General features: G+C 49.6%; 1 protein-coding gene across 4 annotated transcripts in view; it reads right to left on the bottom strand.

Moving 5' to 3' along the window:
• The window catches only part of TRPM4 (transient receptor potential cation channel subfamily M member 4), a 55,421-nt gene that overhangs the window by 25,130 nt on the left and 15,032 nt on the right, over window positions 1-15,259 (bottom strand). For 2 of the 4 annotated variants that reach the window (XM_030821041.1, XM_030821038.1), the window contains 5 exons: window positions 14,945-15,136; window positions 14,606-14,705; window positions 6,062-6,174; window positions 4,835-5,179; window positions 4,544-4,678 (listed from right to left, as the gene is read on the bottom strand). In XM_030821041.1, the coding sequence (XP_030676901.1) occupies window positions 4,544-4,678; window positions 4,835-5,179; window positions 6,062-6,174; window positions 14,606-14,705; window positions 14,945-15,136 (885 nt within the window). Of the gene's footprint in view, window positions 1-4,543; window positions 4,679-4,834; window positions 5,180-6,061; window positions 6,175-14,605; window positions 14,706-14,944; window positions 15,137-15,259 lie in introns of those variants that run through there. The other 2 variants (XM_030821039.1, XM_030821040.1) reach the window with 2 other exon arrangements.

The raw sequence follows: 15,259 nt of genomic DNA, 5'->3' as shown, positions 1-15,259 counted from the left end.
ATCCCCGAATCCTCGAGGAGACTGATTTGAGTGATAATAAAACTGAGGTCTCCCGCACAGCCGGCTCTGCACGAATTACTCTTTCTCCATTACAATTTCCCTGTTTTGATAAATCAGCTCTGTCTAGGCAGCGGGCAAAGTGAACCCACTGGGTGGTTACAAATGAGGAGGATTGCTTGAGCCCGGGAATTCAAGACCAGCCTAGGCAACATAGTGAGACTCCATCTCTACAAAAAAAATTTTTTTTTTAGTTAGCCAGGCGTGGTGGTCTGCTCCTGTAGTCCCAGCTACTAGGGAAGCTGAGGTAGGAGGATCGAGTCAGCCCAGTAGGTTGAGGCTGCAGTGAGCCATGATCGTGTCACTGCACTCCAGCCTGGATGACTGAGGAAGACCCTGTCTCTAACAATAAAATTTTTAAAAGCACTTGGAGAGGTGACCAAAAATGCCAGTGGAGGGAACTTCAAAACTTCATCCCTCCACAAAAGCAATCAATAGCTATCAAAAACTGTCAGAATCAACTTTTCTAGAATTCTGGAATCTAATCGAAAACTTATAAAAAAAAAAAAGAAAATGCTGAATGAAGAGATTACTAAATTTCAGTAAGAGGGCACTGTGACATTTTAACCTACCCACTTACTATCCGAGCTCCCCAGCTCAGTGGCAACCTTGAAGACAAAGACACACACTCCTGGTGTGGATCGCTAGTACTAGAGGCAGCAATTCAGACCTTACCCTCCAGAATTGTGGTTGTGTGTGTGGCCCTATCTGGTGTCTCCCTGAAGCAACAGCTCAAGGACTTGACTTTGCTTCACCTGCCTTAGAGCTTTCCCCAGAGAAAAAGTGGCTTTCCGGGCAGTGTGTGTTAAAATCTTTTTTTTTTTTTTTGAGACGGAGTTTCACTCTTGTTGCCCAGGCTGGAGTGCAATGGTGCGATCTCAGCTCACCACAACCTCTGCCTCCTAGGTTCAAGCAATTCTCCTGCCTCAGCCTCCCGAGTAGCTGGGACTACAGATATGCGCCACCACGCCCGGCTAATTTTTTGTACTTTTAGTAGAGATAGGGTTTCTCCATGTTGGTCAGGCTGGTCTTGAACTCCTGACCTCAGGTGATCCACCTGCCTCAGCCTCCCAAAGTGCTGGGATTACAGGCGTGAGCCACTGCGCCCAGCCTGTTAAAATCTTTGAAAGGCAAATGAATTAACCACATCCATCTGAGGCAAGGAATCACAGTAGAGGCAGTAATAGATACACTAAGCATCTTGGGAAGAAAGAGGCCATGAAAGGAAATACTTGGAGGGAATAAGGGCTTTGAAAAGCTTCCTTGAGTACCAGGAAATCCAGAAGGCTAGATGCATGACTAGGGCTAGAGGCATGCTCAGAAAATACTAGAGAAAACCTGAAGCTCTTATATCTGGCTGAACTTTAGGCTCTGCATAAGCAGGAAGTGAAGACTAAAGCAGAATTGTAAACAGCTTGGCTAAGTATTGAAAGACTGCTTCAATATACAGCCACGGTGGGCATGGCTCACGCCTCTAATCCCAGCACTTACAGGGAGTTTCTTGTTGTATTTGCTTCTGTGGTTCTAGACATTTAAGGATATCTCTGTCAAGTCACTAGCAGACCACTAAGCTAACAGAAGAGGGGCTTCCATGGCCACACATGACAAAGAATACACACTTTCCAAAAAAAGTTTAGAGAAGTCACTAAACAGGGTGGGCGCGGTGGATCACGCCTGTAATCCTAACACTTTGGGAGGCCGAGGCAGGTGGATCACCTGAGGTCAGGAGTTTGAGACCAGCCTGGCTAACATGGTGAAATCCCGTCTCTACGAAAAATACAAAAATTAGCTGGGTGGGTGTGGTGGTGCACACCTGTAATCCCAGCTACTTGGGAGGCTGAGGCAGGAGAATCACTTAAACCTGGGAGGTGGAGCTTGCAGTGAGCTGAGATTGCACCACCGCACTCTAGCCTGGACCACAGAGCAAGACTCCATCCGCCCCCGCCCCCCCGCAAAAAAAAGAAAAAGAAAAAAGAAAAGTCACTAAACAAACAACAATGACCCACAATGAGCAGCAGCCACAGCAAACCCTGGAGGGAGGGCATAAGCTGATTTCCAGAGTTGCCACATTATCATATTCAAAATGTTCCACTTTTCAACAAAAAATTATGAGGCATGCAAAGAAACAAGACAATATGGTTCATATACTGGAAAAAAAAAAAAAGAAATTAATAGAGACCAGGCACAGTGGCTCACACTTGTAATCCCAGCACTTTGGGAGGCCCAGGCAGGAGGATTGCTTGAGCCCAAGAATTCAAGACCAACCTGGGCAACATAGTAAGACCCCATCTCTGCAAATTTTTTAAAATTAGCTTGACATGTGGCTGGTAGACCCAACTACTCAGGAGGCTGAGGTGGGAGGATTGCTTGAGTCCAAGAAGCAAAGGTTGCAGTGAACTTTGGTCACACCACTGCAGTCCAGCCTGAGTGACAGAATGAGACTCTGTCTCAACAACAACAACAACAACAACAACAAAAAAAGAAATGAAATGAATAGAAATAAGTAGAAAAAAAAAATAAATGAATAGAAACTATCCCTGAGAAAACTCAGACATTGAACTTACTAGACAAAGACTTTAAATAAACTCTTAAATATGCTCAAACAGCTAAAGGAAATCATGAAAAAAGAACTAAAGGGAGCCAGAAAAAAGATGTCTCACCACCTAGAGAATAAGAATACAGAGATAGAGGCAGGTTTCCTGAAACTGGGTTAATTCTTTATAGAAATGTGAACACTGAATTTATTATTTAAAAAATAAAAATTAAAAAAAAGAAAAACACACACAGAAAACATCTTATATGTATATAGGTCTTGAGTGAAGTGGCTGCTTTTTTTTTCTGCTTTTTGTAGAAGAGATTGAGAATGGTATTGTAATCAAAAATAAAGTTTTGTAGTGGGACCAGGAAAAAAAAAAAGACTACAGATGCCAGGTGCAGTGACTCACGCCTGTAATCCCAGCACTTTGGGAGGCCAAGGAGGGCAGATCACCAGGTCAGGGGATCGCGACCATCCTGGCTAACATGGTGAAACCCCGTCACTACTAAAAAAATACAAAAAAATTAGCCAGGTGTGGTGGCAGGCGCCTGTAGTCCCAGCTACTCGGGAGGCTGAGGCAGGAGAACGGCGTGAACCCAGGAGGTGGAGCTTGCAGTGAGCAGAGATCGAGCCACTGCACTCCAGCCTGGGCAACTGAGCAAGACTCTGTCTCAAAAAAAAAAAAAAAAAAAAAGAAAGCAAAGAAAAGAAAAAGAAAAAGAAAAAGACTGCAGAGATAGAAATGAACCTAATAGAAACTCTGAAGCTAAAAAGCACAATAACTGAAACATAAAAACCACTAGAGGGACTCAACAGTAGATTCATAAAAAAGGCAAAATAAAGATCAGTGAATTTGAAGCTAAGTCCATTGAGATTATCCAGCCTGAGGAGAAAAAAGAAAAACAAATGAAGGAAAATAAGCAGAGCCTCAGGGACTTGCGAGACAACATCCAGAATATTAATACATACATAATGAGAGTCCAAAAGGAAAAGAGAGAGAGAAAGGGAAAGAAATAATATTTGAAGATATAATGTCCTAAAAACTTCCAAAATGTGATGCAAAACATAAGTCTACACATCCAGGAAGCTCAAGGAACTCCAAGTAAAAGAAATTCACAGGCCAGGCACGGTGGCTCACGCCTGTAATCCCAGCACTTTGGGAGGCCAAGGCAGGCGGATCACAAGGTCAGCAGATCAAGACCATGGTGAAACCCCATCTCTACTAAAATACAAAAAATTAGCCAGGCGTGGTGCTGGGCGCCTGTAGTCCCAGCTGCTTGGGAGGCTGAGGCAGGAGAATGGCGTGAACCCAGAAGGTGGAGCTTGCAGTGAGCAGAGATCACGCCACTGCACTCTAGCCTGGGCAACAGAGCAAGACTCCATCACAAAAAAATAAAAAAAGAAAAAGAAATTCACAGAGATCCACACTGAGATATATTATCAAAGGCCAAAACAAAGAGAGAATCTTGGCCATGCCTGTAATCCCAGCATTTTGGGAAGCCGAGGCGGGTGGATCACTTGAGGTCAGGAGTCCAGCCTGGCCAACATGGTAAAACCCCATCTCTACTAAAAATAAATAAATAAATAAAAATACAAAAATTAGCCAGGCGTGGGGGCAGGTGCCTGTAATCCCAGCTACTCTGGAGGCTGAGGCAGGAGAATTACTTGAACCCGGGAGACTGAGGTTGCAGTAAGCCAAGATCGCGCCACTGCACTGCAGCCTGGATGACAGAGCAAGACTCTGTCTCAAAAAATAAAAACATAAAATAATGCATGATATGAGAGAGAGAAAAGAAAGAGGAAGCAGTTGGAGGCATATATCAGGGAGGGAGGATGGGGCGCCTGTCAGGTGACACCAGGGGTCGGGGAATTGTATGGTAATTGTATCGTGAACACTGGCATCCAGTGGCCTAAAGGACAGGGATGCAGGAGCGCCAAGTCAGCACTCACCATCTCCCAGAAGTACATGGCCATCTGTGCCCTGTTCAGCAACAGTGCCCAAAGAAGCAGGTCACTCCAGGGGGCCTGCCCGAGGCCAGCATCCAGCGAGAGCAGCGAGGTGGCCTTGTCCGAGAGCAGACACATCTGCCAGCAAAAGGAGGGATGGTGAGGACTGGCCCTTCCCCAACACTGCCCACCACCAGCCCTGCCCCTGGTTTGGCCACGCCCCATCCCTGATGTAATCCCGCCTCCAAGTCCTTCCCGCGCGTGGGGGCCCCCCCAACTTTGCCCGGTCCTTACGCTCTCCCCGAAGCCCTGGCCTGGGTGAGGGTCCCAGGCGCCCCCGGAGGGGTACCTCGGCGCGCACATCTTCCCCAGCAGCATCCTCAGCACATGCCCCACGTCAGGGGGCCGGGGCTCTGCAGCTCCCCCTTTTAGGGCTGAGGCTTTGGTGCCTGCGCTGTGGGACGCCTGGTCCAAAAGGTTGCGGATGAGCGAGTTGGGGGGCGCCGCGCTGTAGAGTTGGGCCAGGCGCATCGGGGTCAGGAAGTGGCCCAGGCTGAGGCCGTGGGAAATGAGCAAGCGCACGAACTCAGGCCGGTCATTCAGCAGGGCGTCCATGAGGGAGGCTTCGAGATGGAAGGACTGGCGGGGGTGGGATGAATAGGGGAAGAGATTAGCTCAAAGGTTAAGGACAAGAGACGGGCAAGGGTATGAGGGACGGATGGATGGATGGATGGATGGATGGATGGATGGATGGATGGGCAGATGGATGGATGGATGGATGGATGAATGGATGGATGGATGGACAGACGAATGGATGGATGGACAGATGGATGGATGGATGGACAGATGGATGGATGGATGAATGGATGGGTAGATGAATGGACAGATGGATGGACGGATGGATGGATGGATGGACGGACGGACGGACGGATGGATGGATGGACGAATGGATGGATGGATGGATAAATAGATGGATGAATGAATGGATGAATGGCTAGTACAGGGTGGATGGATGGACAGACATACAGACGGATGGGTGGGGAGAGAGGAAACGAGATGGGACAGATGGACAATCAGAGATGGATGGACAATTAAGGGAAGGCTGGACAGGCCATAATGGAAGGCAGGGTGGAGGGGTGTCTAAGAAGGCAGGGAGGCCGGGTGCGGTGGCTCATGCCTGTAATCCCAGCACTTTGGGAGGCCGAGGAGGGCGGATCACGAGGTCAGGAGATCGAGACCATCCTGGCTAACATGGTGAAACCCCATCTCTTCTAAAAATACAAAAAGATTAGCCGGGTGTGGTGGCGGGCGCCTGTAGTCCCAGCTACTCGGGAGGCTGAGGCAGAAGAATGGCGTGAACCCAGGAGGCGGAGTTTGCAGTGAGCTGGGATCACACCATTGCACTCCAGGCTGGGTGACAGAGTGAAACTCCGTCTCAAAAAAAAAAAAAAAGAAGGCAGAGAGGGAGGAGAGCACAGTCCCGTTGTCAGTATGCCCAACCCCCAGGCCCTGACCCCTCACCCGCCATTGGATGTCCCCCCGAAAGAGTTCACTCTGGGCAATGTCCACGCGGTTCCAAGCCACAGCCAAACGCAGCTCATCCAGGTAGGCTGAGGCCTCCGAGCTCCCACATGCTGGAAGGATTAGAGGGAGAGGGGACAAGAAGTCAGGGGAGGAGGGACATCTGCTGAATGTCTATTTTGCTTCTATTTTGCATGCCTGACTTTTAAACTCTGCATAAAGGGGGTGCTACTGGGCAGAGTGTGGGGGTCTTTAAGCAGTCAGGCTATCATAGGCATAAGGTCATTTGGCTCAGGGCCAGAGCACAGACCACTGGTTTACAGCCCCCAAGAAGAAAGAAAAGGAATCACTTATTCATTTAATATTTATTGAGGTATGTTATGGACCAAGCAGTGGGAGGGATGGAGAGAGAAATTGGATACAGTTCCTACCCTGAAGAAGCTGGTTCCATTGGGGGAACTATGTCCCCTCAACACATAACTACCCTCAGAGTGCTTGGTGCCCTCAGAGGTAGGCATATAATATGATTAGGATGGATGGATGGATGGATGGAAGGATGGATGGATGGGATGGATAAATGGATGAATGAAAGGATAAAGAGATGGAAGAATGAACAGATGAATGGATAGATGGATGTACAGGGTGGATAGATGGATAGATGGACAGACAGATGGACGGATGGGGAGAGAGGAAACAAGATGGGGCAGTTGGACAATCAGAGATAGATGGGCAATTAAAGGGAAGGCTGGACAGGCCATAATGGAAGGGAGGGTGGAGGGGTGTCTAAGAAGGCATATATAGGCATATAATATGATTAGGGCCCAGGGGAGTATATGGTCACAGAGGTATAGAGTGGCCCAAGAGAGCTCCCAGAGAATGGGTGTTGAGGTAGCGCTTTGAAAGACCACCAGGATTGAGAGGTGTGCATCTAAGGTGGGAAAAGGGCATTCAAAGCAGCAGGCACAGCAGAAGCAAAGGACTGGGTGCGAAAAAAAAAAAACAAAAAAACACAGCAGACGATGACAAATGTGAGTCACTCTGATTTCTGAAACTTGGGGCATATTGTGACGGGAAAGAGGCGACAACAGCAGAAAATGAGATTGGAAAAAATCTGAACACGAGAGGGACTCCAAGAGACCCTGGAGGTCACTGAAACGGCAAGAGAAAACAAGAAACCCTTAAAAATTTGATCCAGCTATTTAGTGGATCCAAACATGTGCAGTCAACAGGGGCATGAAAAGTCCTGAAGGGCATCTGTCGTGACATGGAGTTAGGTTTCCTTCTGCCCCCACTTGCTCCATAGCTATCTCCAAAACAAATTCATCTCATTTTGGTGGCTCCAAAAACTGGTACCACAGAAAGAGATAATCTCATGTAGTGGAGATGAGCAATGGGCTGAGGGCCAGGCAGACGTGGGTTCCAGTCTCCGGTCCACCAGTACCAACTGAGTGACTTCAGGCAAGCCATTGAACCTTGGGAGCCTCGGTTTCCTCATCTATTACATGGGAAATAGTGGCACCCCCTTTATGGCACTGTAATCAATTACAGTAACTGTGGGAAGAAGTTCCACGCTGTGGCGACTCTGCGGCTTGGCCGGTGGAACCTCTAAGGCTGTGCTTGAGGAAACAGAGACCTAGAAAAGCAGTAACATGTCTAGGACCTCATGGCTTTCTGTGCTCTTTCAAAACCCAGACGTCCATTCAGAGCGGGCTTTTTGTATGATTTTCTACGATTCTATGAAGCTGTCCTACTTTCCCCACAGTTTCAAAAGAAGGAAACAAAATCATTTATAATATCTTGCTTTATAGGCCGGGCGCGGCCGGCCTATAATCCTGTAATCCCAGCACTTTGGGAGGCCAAGGTGGGCGGATCGCCTGAGCTCAGGAGTTCGAGACCAGCCTGGGTAACACGGTGAAACCCCATCTCCACTAAAATACAAAAAATTAGCTGGGCATGGTACTGTGTGCCTGTAGTCCCAGCTACTCAGGAGGCTGAGGCAGGAGAATGGCTTGAACCTGGGAGGCGGAGGTTGCAGTGAGCCGAGATCGCATCACTGCATTCCAGCCTGGGTAAGAGAGGGAGACTCCATCTCAAATAATCATAATAGGCTGGGCGTGGTGACTCACGCCTGTAATCCCAACACTTTGGGAGGCCGAGGTGGGTGAATCACCTGAGGTCAGGAGTTCAAGACCAGCCTGACCAACATGGAGAAACCTCGAATCTACTAAAAATAAAATATTAGTTGGGCGTGGTGGTTCATGCCTGTAGTCCCAGCTACTCGGGAGGCTGAGGCAGGAGAATCGCTTGAACCCGGGAGGTGGAGGTTGCAGTGAGCCAAGATCACGCCATTGCACTCCAGCCTGGGCAACAAGAGCGAAACTCTGTCGCAAAAATAATAATAGGCCAGGCACAGTGGCTCACGCCTGTAATCCCAGCACTTTGGGAGGCTGAGATGAGCAGATCACAAGGTCAAGAGATCGAGACCACCCTGGCTAACACAGCAAAACCCCATCTCTACTAAATATACAAAAAATTAGCCAGGCGTGGTGGCAGGCGCCTGTAGTCCCAGCTACTCAGGAGGCTGAGGCAGGAGGATGGCATGAACCTGGGAGGCGGAGCTTGCAGTGAGCTGGGATCACACCACTGCACTCCAGCCTGGGCAACAGAGCGAGACTCTGTCTCAAAAATAATAATAATAATAATAATAATACCTTGCTTTACATTCCGCCTTAATCTGGCACCATTTGTCACCTGGGCACCCAACCCTGGCCCCACCTTGTCCCTTCATACTTACCATGTTCCATACTCAACTCAGCGTCTAGCCCTCAAACCCATCTTCCCTACGTCCTCATCTCAGGAACAGCCCCTCTGTCCACCCAGTCAATAATGCAGACCCGCAGGTACTGTCCTTGTCCCTTCCTGCCCCTCCCATCTCACAGGCCATCAGCCCCCAAGCTTCATGTCCCACATCCAGCCTCCTGACTCTCTGCTGAACCTCCCCTACTGTCCTCCTGGCCCCAGCTACAGCCCAAGCTTCGGCACCCCCCAATCACCATCACTGCAGTCTCTTCTCTCCTCTTCTCTCCTCTCCTGCCCCCACCCACTCCCAGAGAGTCTGTTTTTGTTTTTGTTTTTTGAGACAGGGTCTTCCTCTGTCACCCAGGCTGGAGTGCAATGGCGCCATCACAGCTCTCTTCAGCTTTGAGACCTCCTGGGCTCAAGCGATCCTCCTGCCTCAGCCTCCCGAGTAGCTGGGACTACAGGCACACAGTACCATGGCCAGCTAATTTTCTATAGAGATGGGGTCTCACGACACTGCCCAGGCTGGTCTCAAACTCCTGGTCTCAAGCAAAACTCCTTCCTTAGCCTTCCAAAGTGCTGTGATAATAGGCATGAGCCTTCACGCTTGGCCAGAGAGTCTTTTTTATCTACGTAACTGACCCTGGTCCTCTGCTGCCTCTCAAGGACAGCCTTTAGCCCCTCTGCCTGGCATCTGAGGTCCTGGGTGGTTTGGTCCTACCTGCCTCACTGGCCTTGTCTCCAACACTCCCTTCATGCCGATGATACATACCAACCCTGCGAGCCTCTGACTTCTCTCCAAACATGCCCCTTGCAATGGGCTTGAGAATTACACAGACTCACATGAAAAGCCTGACCCCTGCTACTAGCTGGATGACCTTGGGCAAGCCATTTTTCCTCTCTCTGAGTCTCAGTCTCTTCATCTGCAAAATGGGGTGATAATCCTTGCAGGCACGGAAGGGAGATGAAGGGCAAAAGAGTACGCCAACTGCCCAGCACTGGACCTGCCTACGCTAGACTCTTAAGAGCATTCATGGGCTGGGGGTGGTGGCTCACACCTGTAATCCCAGCACTTTGGGAGGCCGAGGCAGGCAGATCACGAGGTCAGGAGGTTGAGACCATTCTGGCCAACATGGTGAAACCCCGTCTCTACTAAAAATACAAATATTAGCCAGGCGTGGTGGCAGGTGCCTGTAGTCCCAGCTTCTCGGGAGGCTGAGGCAGGAGAATCGCTTGAAACCAGGAGGCAGGCAGAGGTTGCAGTGAGCCGAGATTGTGCCACTGCACTCCAGCCTGGGCAACAGAGCGAGACTCTGTCTCAAAAAAAAAAAAAAAAGACGCATTCATGACCTGCCCTTCTTTCTTGCTGAAATTTCATCCATTCAACTCTGCTATCCCCACGCCTATCAGCCATCTCCAGTTCCCCCAGTGGACTGCAATCACTTCCACTCCTGCTGGGCTTACAACACCACCCCCTCAAACCACATCTTACAGAGCTGCCGTATTTTCTCCCAGGAGGCTGCTGAGTTAACTTCCGCAGAGTGAATCAGATTTGCCCACTGAGAGTTACCTTATACTGAAGGATGTGCCCCCAGAGGAAATGGAATCATATTAAGAGGAGATCCCTCTTATTGGGCCCCCACCAGGGACCGGGCACAACTCATACCTTGCCTTGGAGGCTTATAACACTTCTGTAAGATATTATCTCCACTTTCCACAGACAGAAACTGGGGCTCAGAGAGGGGAAGCTGCTTTCTCAAGACCACACAGCAAGAAAGGGGCCAAGTTGGTTTGTTTCTTTTTGATTGTTTGTTTTTGAGACAGTCTCGCTCTGTCGCCCAGGCTGGAGTGCAGTGGCACGATCTCGGCTCACGGCAACCTCCACCTCCCGGGTTCAAGCGATTCTCCTGCCTCAGCCTCCCGACTAGTTGGGATTACAGGCGCCCGCCACCACGCCCAGCTAATTTTTGTATTTTTAGTAGAGACAGGGTTTCGCCATGTTGGCCAGGCTGATCTCCAACTCCTGACCTCAAGTGATCCACCCTACCTCAGCCTCCCAAAATGTTGGGATTACAGGCGTGAGCCACTGCACCCGGCCCAAGCTGGTATTTAAATTCAGCTTTGTCTGATTCCAAAGCAAAAGTAACTGCTCTTTCTACCCTACCACAGCCTGTACTATACCCAGCACTTTGGGAGGTCAAGGCAGGAGGATCTCTTCAGCCCAAGAGTTCAAGACCAGCCCAGGCAACACAGGGAGAAAATTAAAAATAAATTAGCCTGGTGTGGTGGCACACAGCTACTCAGAGGCTGATGCAGGAGAATCACTTGAGCCCAGGAGGTCAAGGCTGCAGTGAGCTATGATTGTCCCACTGCACTCCAGCCTGGGCAACAGAGTGAGACTGTCTCAAAAAATACATAAAAGTGAATTAAGGCCGGGCGCAGTGGCTCACACCTGTAATCCAAGCACTTTGGGAGGCGGAGGCGGGTGGATCACCTGAGGTCAGGAGTTCAAAACCAGCCTGGCCAACATGGTGAAACCTTGTCTCTACTAAAAATACAAAAATTAGCCGGGTGCGGTTGTGGGCACCTGTAATCCCAGCTATTCAGGAGGCTGAGGCAGGAGAATCGCTTAAACCTGGGAGGAGGAGGTTGCAGTGAGCTGAGATGGCGCCATTGCACTCCAGCCTAGGCGACAGACAAAGACTCTTTAAAAAAAAAAAAAAGAAGAAAGAAAGAAAGAAATAATTAAAATAAGAAAAATAATCAAAATACATACCACACCACAAACATGGGTGGGGAGCTGAGGCAGAATGCTCTATATATTGCCACCATGTATCTGGGGAGTTTTTATCTAAGTGTGTGTTTCCCCCATAAAATTCTTCTGGGCTAAGCACAATGGCTCACACCTGTAATCCCAGCACTTTGGGAGGCCGAGCTGGGCAGATAGCTTTAGCCCAGGAGTTCGAGACCAGCCTGGGCAACATAGTGAAACCCCATCTCTACTAAAAATACAAAGAAGGCCGGGCACAGTGGCTCATGCCTTTAATCCCAGCACTTTGGGAGGCTGAGGCGGGCGGATCACCCGAGGTCGGGAGTTTGAGACCAGCCTGACCAATATGGAGAAACCCCATCTCTACTAAAACTACAAAATTAGCCAGGTGTGGTGGTGCATGCCTGTAATCCCAGCTACTCGGGAGGCTGAGGCAGGAGAATCGCTTGAGCCCGGGAGGCGGAGGTTGCAGTGAGCTGAGATGGCACTATTGCACTCCAGCCTGGGCAACAAGAGCGAAACTCCGTCTCAAAAAAAAAAAAAAAAAAAAAAAAGCCAGGCATGATGGCACATGCCTGTGGTCCCAGCTACTTGTGGGGCTGAGGTGAGAGGATCTTGAGCCCAGGAGGTCAAGACTGTAGTGGGCCAAGATCACACCACTGCACTCCAGCCTGAGCAACAGAGTGAGGCCTTATCTCAAAAAAAAAAAAAAAAAAAAAAATTCTTCTGACACCAAAAATGACCCTCCCCACTCACATCCCCACAGAGCCCTGGGAATCTTCCTGAATACTTATCTATCCCACTCGTTAGCTTACTAAATCCAAATTCTACTGACTTATCAAGGTCCAGTTTATTTGATTTACTTATTTAGGTTTTTTTTTTTTTGAGACAGAGTCTTGCCCTATCACCCAGGCTGGAGTGCAGTGGCACAATCTCCGCCTCCTGGGTTCGAGCGATTGTCCTGCCTCAGCCACCCAAGTAGCTGGGATTACAGGTGTGCGCCACCATCCCCAACTTATTATTTGTATTTTTTATAGAGGTGGCATTTCACCATGCTGCCCAGGCTGGTCTCAAACTCCTGGGCTCAAGCGATCTTCCCTCCTCAGCCTCCCAAACTGCTGGAATTACACGTGTGAGCCACTGTACCTGGCCAAGGTCCAGTTTAAATGCCAACTTCTCTGGCCAGGTGCAGTGGCTCACACCTGTAATCCCAGCACTTTGGGAGGCCGAGGTGGGTGGATCATGAGGTCAGGAGTTCAAGGCCAGCCTAACCAACATGGTGAAACCTCGTCTCTACTAAAAATACAAAAATCAGCTGGGTGTGGTGGTGGGCGCCTGTAATCCCAGCTACTCAGGAGGGTAAGGCAGGAGAATCGCTTGAACCCGGGAGGCGGAGGTTGCAGTGAGCCAAGATCGCACCACTGCACTCCAGCCTGGGTGACAGAGTGAGACTCTGTCTCAAACATACACACACACACACACACACACACACACAACTTTTCCTTGAAATTTTCCTTCTAATGACAGTGATTTTTCCCCGTGCTTCTGTCTTAAATTTTACTTTGTATCCAAACAACCCTAGTGGGATCTGGGGTCTTTGAGAACAGGAAATGGGTTGGCTTTAGTCTCTGGAGCCTAGGATTGTATTTGTTGACTAAATAAAGGAGGCTGGCATGGTGGCTCATGCCTGTAATCCCAGCACTTTGGGAGACTGAGGCAGGAGGATCAGCTGAGGCTGTAGTGGTGGGCGGGTGTGTTCCCAGCTACTTGGAAGGCTGGGGTGGGAGGATCACTTGAGCCTGGGAGGTTGAGGCTGCAGTGAGCCGTGATCACACCACTGCACTCCAGTTTGGCCTACAGGGCAAGACTCTGTCTCAATAAATAAAAAAATAAATAAGACCCGCCCCAGCCTCTTCCAGGCGGGCATTATGCTCCCCCGCCTTGGTTTTCATCATCCCGTCCTCCAAGCTGCCATTTCTAGTGAAATATCTGGACTTCCTCACTGGGAGACAGTGCTTTGGTTCATGTCTAGCCAGAGTGCTTCATACATATTGGAAGCACGTAGGGAAGGAAGAATGGGTAGGTGGATGGATAGATGGAAGAACAGATGGATGGATGAATGAAAATATGGATGGGTAGATGGGTAGATGGGTAAATGGATGAAAGATGAGTGGATGGAGGAATGAGCAGATGAAATTGTCAGTGGATGTGTGGATGGACAGGTGAGGAGATGGATGGATGGAGGAATGAGTGGATGGAATTCTCAGGAATTTTCAGTGGATGTGTGGATGGACAGGTGAGGAGATGGATGGATGGAGGAATGAGTGGATGGAATTCTCAGGAATTTTCAGTGGATGTGTGGATGGACAGGTGAGGAGATGGATGGATGGAGAAATGAGTCAATGGAATTCTCAGGAATTGTCAGTGGATGCATGGATGGACAGGTGAGAAGATGGATGGATGGAAGAATGAGTGGATGGAATTTTCAGTGGATGTGTGGATGGACAGGTGGGGAGATGGATGGATGGAGGAATGAGTGGATGGAATTCTCAGGAATTGTCAGTGGATGCATGGACGGACAGGTGAGAAGATGGATGGATGGAAGAATGAATGAATGGAATTGTCAGGGGATGTGTGGATGGACAGGTGAAAGGATAGACAGATGAAAGAATGAGGGATGACTGGAAGGATGGTAGGTAAAGAGATGGAAAGATCGATCTGTACATATAGATGGATGGAAAGATGAAAGAATGGATGGATGGCTCCAACAGAGGAAAGCAGATGCTGGAACATAATGAAAGCATCTGGGAAAACTGCCGAAATAGCACCATGCAAAGCCCCAAAGGGGAAAAATATTAAGAGGGGTAAACGGGGCGTGGGCCTTGGATTAGAGAGGGTGGATGAAGTGCCCAGGCCAGGAAAGGTGTCCAAGGTTGAACTGAGAGAGGGGGAGGACTGGAGGGTACAACTTTTACCCTTCACAAGGGCCTTCAAAACTATGGTCTCGAATTCCTCAGACCCATCCTCAGAAGAATAGACTGTCAGGAGCTCCTTCCGGGTCATAATCCTCTCCACCTGTGGAATAGCCGGTTCTGCATCCCTAGCCCGGCTCCAGCCCCAGCTCCTGTTGGGCCCTGTCCAAAGGGATGGAGGAGGCCATTCCCCCCCAGGACCTAATAGTCTATATGCCCAGCACCCTCTACTCCTGGAACCTGGAAGTCCAGGCCCCCAGCCCCTCCTCCCTCAGACCCAGGAGCCCAAGTCCCCAGTTCCCTCCCATCTCAGGATCCAGAGTTGGGCCCCCAGTGTCATACCTGGGCCTGCAGGACCTCAAGGTCCCCTTTGGGAAAGAAACGCCTGATTCGATCTCGGGCTTCACCTTGCCTGGCTCCCCCACTCCCTGGGGCCAGAGTGTCTTCCAGGGTCTCTGCCAGGCAGTCCGCAGCTCCCCCAGAGCCAGCCACGAGGAGACAGGGGAGCTGAGCCTGGGTGGCGTTCTCTATTCGCTACAGGATAAAGGCATTCTCTATTCATCACGTCAGAGAAGGCAGGATATTCACCCTACCCTGAGTCAGACCCCCAGACCCTTCCTACGACTCAGGATCCAGGAGTCCTGGCCCCCAACCCTC

Source organism: Nomascus leucogenys, chromosome 10, assembly GCF_006542625.1.
Source record: "Nomascus leucogenys isolate Asia chromosome 10, Asia_NLE_v1, whole genome shotgun sequence".
Classification (NCBI taxonomy): Eukaryota; Metazoa; Chordata; class Mammalia; order Primates; family Hylobatidae; genus Nomascus; species Nomascus leucogenys.
This window is presented reverse-complemented; position numbering and strand designations above follow the sequence as displayed.